General features: G+C 40.5%; 1 protein-coding gene across 4 annotated transcripts in view; it reads left to right on the forward strand.

The window, feature by feature from the left end:
* Positions 1–9059, forward strand: part of kif20bb (kinesin family member 20Bb) — a 136742-nt gene extending 127683 nt beyond the window's left edge. For 3 of the 4 annotated variants that reach the window (XM_087999025.1, XM_087999023.1, XM_087999026.1), the window contains 2 exons: positions 7354–7496; positions 8169–9057. In XM_087999025.1, coding sequence (XP_087855151.1) covers positions 7354–7496; positions 8169–8252 — 227 coding nt within the window. In that variant the 3' untranslated portion in view covers positions 8253–9057. Of the gene's footprint in view, positions 1–7353; positions 7497–8168 lie in introns of all 4 variants that reach the window. The other variant, XM_087999027.1, reaches the window with a different exon arrangement.
* The last annotated feature ends 309 nt before the right edge of the window (positions 9060–9368 follow it).

Raw genomic sequence — 9368 nt, forward strand, 5'->3', positions numbered from 1 at the left:
CTGCAGCAGGCACACCTAAAACTCAAAAGTTGAAATTCACTATAGAGTCAAGAAATAGGCCTTTTCTGCACAGACGAGCATCCCCCATTTCACCTACTACTTAAAACAAAATCTGCTGGTTTTGATATGCTTAATTGAGAAATCCACTCCAGATACTTTTGAAAAATAAAATATAGTTCCCTGAAGTACAAATGAATGCCTCCAGTTAATATCAAGAAATGAGACACAGCAATGCTAAAAGATATTAAATTGCAATTGAAAACTCCATTTGGGAATACTATCTCTCGCTGCATGTTTTCAAACCAGAATGGTTTAAAGTAGAATGAGCCAACAGCACTGGTAAATTTTAGTGCCAATGACCTAGGGCAATTTGAGGTCCTATGGTCAGACTTTTAGGAACTAAAGAGGAAGTTTTGAAAAAATTGAGACTGCAACGTTTTTGTTCACTGGGTGTTGCTGGCTAGACCAGTAGTTATTACTTGGGGGCATTAAGAGTCAACCACATTCCTTTAGGTCTGGCGTGGCAGACCAGTAAGGATGGCAGCTTTCCTTCCCTGAAGGACATTAATGAGCCAGATGGGTTTTTATGATCAACAGAGGTTACATGGTTGCCATTAGTTTTTAATTCCAGAGTTTTCTAAATTTCATCCTTTGCTAAGGTGGGATTCAAGTCCTTGTCCCATGAAGATGAGCCTGGATTACTAGTTCAGTGACCATGCTACTGAAGCCTCCCTGAGCAAAATTAGAAAGAAGGTGCAACAAATCAAGCTTTGAGAGGGAGGGATTCTTTGGACAGAAGCATAAAGCTCAAAAATGGGAGCAGAAGTAGGCCCCTTGAGCTGATCTGCCACACTGTTTCATACTAGCTCTTCAAAAACCCTCAACTCTATTTTAAAAATTTATCTACCTCCTCTTTAATTTCTTTACCCCATACTGCTATGGAGGTTAGAGAATTCCAGACATTCGCTATCGGAACTCCCTTTACATTCTCAGTTTTAAATTAATGTCCTCTTGATCTACAAGTATGTGTCCTATTTCAAGAATTCCCGTTGGTGGAAACATCATCTCAACATCTATCTTTTGGCAAGCCCCCTCAGAATCTGATTCAGTAAGATCACCCCTCATTCTCCCAAATTCTAAAGAATAAAGGCATAACCTGTTTAGCTATTCTTGTAAGTCAACTCCTTCATCCTAAGAACTAGTCTCATGAATAGCCACCTTCAAGAAGCAGATGATCTAAGTACAGATGAGGTATATTCCCTCTAATGCAAATAGTAATGTGAACAAAATGAGAGTTCCCTGGATGACCAGGGAAGTAGAAATCTAACATTAGAAGGAAAATGTCTATTTATGATTGGTGAAAGGCAGAAAATGCAATTTAAAATCTACAGGAATACTAAAGGTTTTGGGGGGGGTGGTAAAACAAGGAAGTAAAACAAAGAAAGAGGAAATAATGAGAAAAGATAAACAAATAACAACATACAGGAGAATTTCAAAGTCTTCTATAGGCGTATAAATAGTAAGGGCGGTTAAAGCAAGAGTAAAGTTGATTAGAGACTCAAAGCGATTTATAGATTGGAAGCAGGAGACAAGGCTGAGATGTTAAATAAATATTTTACACTTTTTCTTTACAAAAAGAGGAAGATGCTGCCCAGGCCATAATGACAGAAAAAAACTTTCAGTGGAAGGGATCAAAATGAATTAAGAAGTAATCTCAGATTATTGGCATCTGAAATGAATAAGGCACTGAGATGCAATGAGATGCATCCAATGATTTTAAAAGAAGTGAGGAGAAATTGTGGAGGCACTGAGCCTAACAATATTTCAGTCTTCCCTGGACTGAAAGTGCCAACATTACAATCTTGTTCAAAAATGATTTTAATTATACACCAGTTAGTTTAACTTTGGTATTGGGAAACCTTTGGAAACAATTTTAGAGTATTGTGTTCTGTTGTGGGTGCCACATCCTAGCATTATGTAAATGCATTGGACGCAGTGCAGAAGCAATTTACTACAATGGTTCCAGATATGAGAAACTTCATCTATGAAGATAGACTGAAGAAGTTGAGACCGTCCTCCTTGGAGAGGAGAGGCTGTGAGGAGATCTGATTGAGGTTTTCAAAATCACGAGCAGTCTGCATAGGATAAACAGGGTGAAGCTGTTTCTGCTTGTAAATGAAACCAGAGCAAGAGGCCACAGACTTAATGTGATGTGAGAAAACATTTACGTAGGATATGGAATGCACTGCCTGGAAATGTGATGGAGCCAGGTTCAATTGAGGTATTAAAGAGGGCACTGGATTTTTTTTGGGATTGTCATCGTGTCCAGGAATATGGGGGAAAAATTAGGAGATTGGTAGTAGATGATAGAGTCAGAGGACATGTGATAGGTCAAATTCTGCCTTCTGTATTAGTCATTTCTGATTCTGTGGGATGAACATTGATGGGTAAGATGTACAGGGAAGGCTAAATTTATTTGGATGGAAACTTCATCTGGTCCTGATGGTTTGTATCGCAGATTGCTAAAGGAAAAGGTTGGAGATTGTGGAACATTTATTAATGTTCCAAACTTCCCTTTGTTTGAGGATATGCCAGAAGATTGGAAAGTGACAAATGTAATCCATTTATTGAAGAAACTAACTCATAACTGCACCTACATAGTTTCAAAGGTGAAATGTTTGGAGAAATCTGAGCTAATTGAGGAGAAAGCACATAAATGCTTGTTATTTCAAAAATTCAAAATTACAAGGTTCACGCGGGGGCATGCACTGGATGTTGCAGGAATCTTAAAGCATTGCAAAGTAGTATATATTTTTTAAAATAATTTTGGTTTCTGAGGATAAGCTGGCCACCGATATCTACTATAGACCCACCAACTCCCACAGTTACGTTTTTAACTAAAAGTCCAGTCTCTTTCCCCTTACATCTGCAGTTTTCTTTAATGTTTTACATCAGTTCAGAATTTCTAGTTTGTGGATTCCAGCTGCCACCTTTTTACGATAGTTGTGATATCCCTTTTTACACTTCTATCTCCCTTGAGGATGGTCTCGGGGCTCTCCTGCTTCGTCTTGAAGCAAATGCCTGAACTGTCCCCACTCACCACCCTCTGCCTGGCCTAGCTTGTCCTCACCTCTGAACAACTTCTCTTTCAATTCCTCCCTCTTTCTTTCGGTCAAAGGGGTGGCCATGGGTACCCACATGGGCCCCAGTTATGTCTGTCTTCGTGGGGTATGTGGAGCATTCTTTGTTCCAATCCTACTCTTGCTCCCACCAAAACATTTTTTCCCTCTGGTACATTGATGACATAATCAGTGCTGCTTTCTACTCATCTGGAATTGGAAAAAAATCATCAATTTCACTTTCAAATTCCACTCTGCTCTCACCTTCACCTGCTCTGTCTCTAATTCTTCCCTTCCTTGACATTCGTTTCTATTTCTGGAGATAGGCTGGCCATCAATGTCCACTAAAAACCCACCGACTCCCACAATTACCTTGACAACGCAGCCCACTCCCTGTAAAGACTGTTCTTCTAGTTACCTGATCTCCATCACATCTGTTCAATGATGCTAACTTCAACAAGGGACATCTGAAATATCCACCTTTCCTTCCTCACCTGACGTTATCCTCACCACCACAGTTGACCAGGCTCTCAGATGCATCTCACCCATCTTCAGTACTTTGGCTACCAACCCCTCTTTTCCTTCATGCAACAATGATGGGGTCTCAGATCCTCACTTACCATACTACCAGCATCCACATCCAAAGGATCATTAGCTGCTATTTCTGCCACCTCCAGCTGAATGCTACCACCAGATATTCCCCCTCCCCTCCCTTGTCATCCTTCATAGAGATGGAGTCATAGAGATGTACGGCATGGAAACAGACCCATGCCGATCAGATGTCCCAACCCAATCTAGTCCCACCTGCCAGTACCTGTTCCATATCCCTCCAAAACCTTCCTATTCATATACCTATCCAGATGCCTCTAGATTAGATTCCCTACAGTGTGGAAACAGGCCCTTCGGCCCAACAAGTCCACACTGACCCTCTGAAGAGTAACCCACCCAGTCCCATTTCCCTCTAAATGATGCACCTAACACTGTGAGCAACTTAGCATGGCCAATTCACCTGACCTGCACATTTTTGGACTGAGAGGAAACCGGAGCACCCGGAGGAAACCCACGCAGACACTGGGAGGATGTGCAAACTCCACACAGAGTCGCCTGAGGCTGGAATCGAACCTGGGACCCTGGCGCTGTGAGGGCAGCAGTGCTAACCACTGAGCCCAAAATGTTGCAATTGTACTAGCCTCCACCACTTCCTCTGGCAGCTCATTCCATATATGCACCACCCTCTGTGTGAAAAAGTTGCCTCTTAGGTCTCTTTCATATCTTTCCCCTCTCACCCTAAACTTATGCCCTCTAGTTCTGGACTCCCCCAACCCAGGGGAAAGACTTTGTCTATTTATCCTATCCATGCCTCTCATAATCTTTTAAACTTCTATAAGGTCACCCCTCAACCTCCAATGATCCAGGGAAAACAGCCCTAGCCTATTTAACCTCTCTATAGCTCAAATTCTCCAACCCTGGCAACATCCTTGTAAGTCTTTTCTGAAACCTTTCAAATTTCACAACATCCTTCTGATAGGAAGGAGACCAGAATTGCATGCAATATTCCAACAATCGCCTAACCACTGTCCTGTACAGCTGCAACATGACCTCCCAATTCCTGTACTCCATACTCTGACCAATAAGGGAGATCGTTCCCTCCAGGATACCTTGCTCAATTCCTCCACTCGCGATACCTTCTCGCACCCCCATAGCACCTTCTCTGACTAAGGTGGAGAGAATCAAGAGTGTCAAGATACTAGGAGTGACAATAACTGACCATCTGTCCTGGAACTCCCAAGTAGATGCAATGGTCAAGAAGGCACAGCAACGCCCCTTCTTCCTCAGGTGGCTTAGGAAATTTGGCATGTCCAAAACAACTCACACCACTTTTTACAGATGCACCATAGAAAGCATTCTATCTGGGTGCTGAACAGCCTGGTATGACAACTCCTGTGCCCAGAACTGTAGGAAACTTCAGAAAGTTGTGTGCACAGCCCAGACCATCTGTGAAGCCAATCTTCCATTCATGAACCACATTCACACTTCACATTACCTTAGGAAGGCTGCCAACATCGTCAACGACCCCTCCTGCCCTGGTAATGCTCTCTTCTGACCTCTTCCATCAGGCAGGAGAAATAGCAGCTTTAACACAAGCACCAGCCTATTCAAGAACAGCTTCTTCCCTGCTGCTATTAGACTGTTGAATGCACTTTTCTAACTTCAAATAATGTTGATATTGCTTTGTGAATCTCCTGTACAACCATAACCTTATATGCCTTGCTCTGCCTAAGCACCTTATGACCTCTATATTCTTGTTTGCTATGACCTGCCTGTACTGCTTGGTTAACAAAGCTTTTCACTGTACGTAGTATATATGACTGCAAGTTTTGATTTAATTTATTGTAATCACAAAGTTTAACACCTGCCTATTTACTCCATCCTCCTTCATTATTCAAGGTCACAGACACACTTTTTCAGGTGAAGCAATCATTTACCTGCACTTCACTTAATCTAGTCTACTGTATTTCTGCTCACAAAGTGGCCTCCTCTACATTGGGGAGACGAAAGCGCAGACTGGTAACCGCTTGCAGGACACTGACTTGCTGTCACAAAAATGGCCCTGAGCTTCCTGGTCAACACCTTAGTCTCACACTTGTTGCAGTGCCCCAGTGAGGCTCTGTGCAAGCTGGAAGAATGGCATTCATTTACCATTTGGGACCCTGCATCCTTCTGGACTCCATATCATCTCCAATACTTTTATGCCTCAGCACCTTCTCCCATGCATTTACCCCAACTTCACACACCAAGCCTTGTCAACACATGGGCTGCTATTACACACAACCCAGTCTATCTCTGTCTCTCTTGTCCCTACCTACTCCCATTCCAACTTCAGTACATGTATCAACCTTTTTTCCAAGCTACAATCATCTCTGAAGAGGGTCACTGGACCTGAAATGTTAACTCTCTGCTGTTTCTCCACATATGCTGCCTAACCTGCTGGGTTTCTCCAGCAATTTCAGTTTCTGGTTTTGTTTAATAGGCCAGTGAAAGCATGGATGGAAAGTTGACTTGAAGATTGAGAATTGAGGATGGAACATAGTTGTGTGCCCAAGATTCAGTGCTTGGAATTTTTGAGATATATTAGGATAATATAGAAATATTTTTGGATATTTAAATGTAGAGTACAATTTTTAAAAATGCCGACATCAATTTCTGAAGGTGTGGTTAAGCAATTAACCAAAAAGTACATAGACCAGCAGAATGGGCAGAAAGTAACACAGATTATGACTGGCTTAGATAAAGTTGTCAGAAGAAGGCTGTTCTCATTACCTGACAGTACAAGGACCAGAGCACAGAAATTTAAGATTTTTAGCCAAGAGTGAGGAAGAACACATTTTACTCTTCTAGTTTACTCTTCTAGTTGTGGGCGGCACGGTGGCACAGTGGTTAGCACTGCTGCCTCGCAGCGTTAGAGACCCGGATTAAATTCCCGCTTCAGGCGACTGACTGTGTGGAGTTTGCACGTTCTCCCCGTGTCTGCGTGGGTTTCCTCCGGGTGCTCCGGTTTCCTCCCACAGTCCAAAGATGTGCAGTTCAGGTGAATTGGCCATGCTAAATTGCCCGTAGTGTTAGGTAAGGGGTAAATGTAGGGGCATGGGTAGGTTGCGCTTCGGCGGGTCGGTGTGGACTTGTTGGGCCGAAGGGCCTGTTTCCACACTGTAAGTAATCTAATCTAATTTAAATCTTTTAAATGTAGGTTAATTTTGTAGGAGCATGTAATTTTCCATTTTGTGTCTCATGACTCCAGACCTCTGCTCATTGTGGGGTCATGAATTGGTATGCATGACATGAAGATTAGGTGGGGATTGGGGATCTGAGGGCCTAAAATTTAAGAGAACCAAAGAATCTAAAGAGAACTAAGGCAGGCTTGAACAACCAATGACCCCCAGCCACCCCCACCACGATCTGAAAATGAAGGTCCTGTTTATCTGGTACATTTTTTCAAAGGGCAGATGCACTAATATCCTGACATGAACTATCTGATTCAAGTGAAAATCCAGGCCATTGTGTACAAAGCACTTCGAACTGTTAAGAGACAGAGTTACTATATATTGTAGCTCACCACCTTTTCAGCATAGCCAGAAAAGCCCACATTCCCTGCATGAATGCAAAAAAACTTTAAGTAGATATATCTCTGATTGCAGACCTTGCAGTTTATTTAACAGTTTACCTTTATTTACAGCCAAAAAGTTAATGGAAACATTAAGTTCCCCCAAGCATCCAGAAATGGAAACTTCTTGTAATAACGAAGTAAGGCTCAAAAGATCAAGAAGGAAACTGTACAAGCAAGATATATCATCACCTGTGAATTTCCCATCCCAAACGGTAAGTACAGTATGTACTGAAAAATGAGTCACTTTTTAAATTTTTTTTGGAAGAATAGCCTTAAGTATGTTTTCAGGTGGAATTTTGAATAGTATATTTGTAAAATTGTGCATGGACGAGAGATCAAAAATTATTTTGAAGTTGCATTAGAATCTTGTTGAAGGTGTAACTATCACTTACTGTGGTTTTGGGAGCAATTTTTTTCTGTTTCAAATTGATTAACTGCAAAACAAAGCTTATGTACCAAAGCACAGTCATCTTTTTTTAAAGAACTGGTGACTCATTGTATTCTTGGGCCCTTTTGATGCATTAGAAAATCTGTATTGATTACAAATTGTTGATATTAACTGATCCAAATCTGTAATTGATAGCAGGCCAGGTCCTCCTCTGACTCAAACACACAAAATGCTAGACAATCTCAACAGGTCTGGCAGCAGCTGTGAAGAGAGAAGCAGAGTTAATATTTCAAGTCCCATTATGACTACTTCAGACTTTCTCTAACTCAACTGTTAATTTTGGACTGTACAAAATCTGCGTAGACCCCTGGCATATATGCACTATGGTGTAGTAATTGACAGAGAAAGTTAAATTCTAATAAGCTTTTTGCTTTAAAAAATGCATTCTAGAATCTTGTACTACATTATGTTGAATTTAAACCCTTTACATTTGCAGATAATAGAGATGAGTGAAAAAGAAAGTGATCATTCAATTATGAAGAGGAGATTACGTACAAGAACAGCTAAAATGGCAAAGTGACCTTCATCTTTAGATACATGAAGTTGTTTGTATATTTTTTTAAACTGCAATCATTGTACTTATATGAGGAAGTCTCATCTGTGAGACTGTATGTATTATGTTTGGTGTTTTTGATTAACATTGCACATGTACATATTCTAAATGCATGTAAGTCAATAACTCTAATCCATGCTGAACAACTGTTGGAACAATAAATACCTGGAAAAATAATTAAGAGAATTCAGATGATTTATAATCATTGAAAATTTGATTGAATTTCTAAAAAAATGCATTTACCATGTATTTCCTTTTGAGGTTTGAGGATCGGATTATTGTCTTCTCATCTCTCCTGGAAAGGCAATTTTGTGCAGCTTGTGACCAAGTAGCTATTACCAGGTAGTCCCCCTTCACACCAGCTGTGCATTTCCTCAACTCTGTGTGACCTAGACTGTTTACAATGTTCAATACTTGGACAATATAGAAAAATATTTAATTTTTAAGGAATACTTTTTGTTAGCTATTTTTAAATGTAAATGTTAAGATTTCAGTATTACTATTGTTACATGAAACATCTAATCAGTTGAGTGAGTGTTGCTGAAAAAGAGATTTCTTTTGAAACTTTTCATCTTCCGCTCATGACATTTTTCAATTTAAAAAACAACTTTAGGTAACTAATATATTCTGCATGACAACAATGTTTCAATTAATCAGACTGTTTTCCAATAAGTCAACATCCTTTTCCTCAAAGTATAAATTGTTGCTCCTTTCGAAACTGGCATTCTCAAGCCCATCCTGAAGAGTGCAAGATAACTTTTTGACAGCATGTATTAGTCAAAGTCTGGACTGTCATGCAACTGGACTTGATTCTATGCCAAAGCACCATCTTCTAATATTGGTCTGTATATTGTCAATTCCAATGATCCATTTTGAATGGTGGGTGGGGGGGGCGGGGGGGCTATAGTATTGAAGCTCAGCAAAAAACAAAACTGAACTGATAGCTGCTAAAACCCAAGATATTCAATACTTTGCTTCCACAGCATCCTAATTATCGATTAATGAGTTATTACATTTTTGTGCCCTCTGGGCCAATCCTTATTCTTCAAAGATATTGTGAAAATATACTTTCCTGGATTGTCA

Source organism: Chiloscyllium plagiosum, unplaced genomic scaffold, assembly GCF_037043375.1.
Source record: "Chiloscyllium plagiosum isolate Xiang-an unplaced genomic scaffold, Cpla_swu_hap1 HiC_scaffold_22, whole genome shotgun sequence".
Lineage (NCBI taxonomy): Eukaryota > Metazoa > Chordata > Chondrichthyes > Orectolobiformes > Hemiscylliidae > Chiloscyllium > Chiloscyllium plagiosum.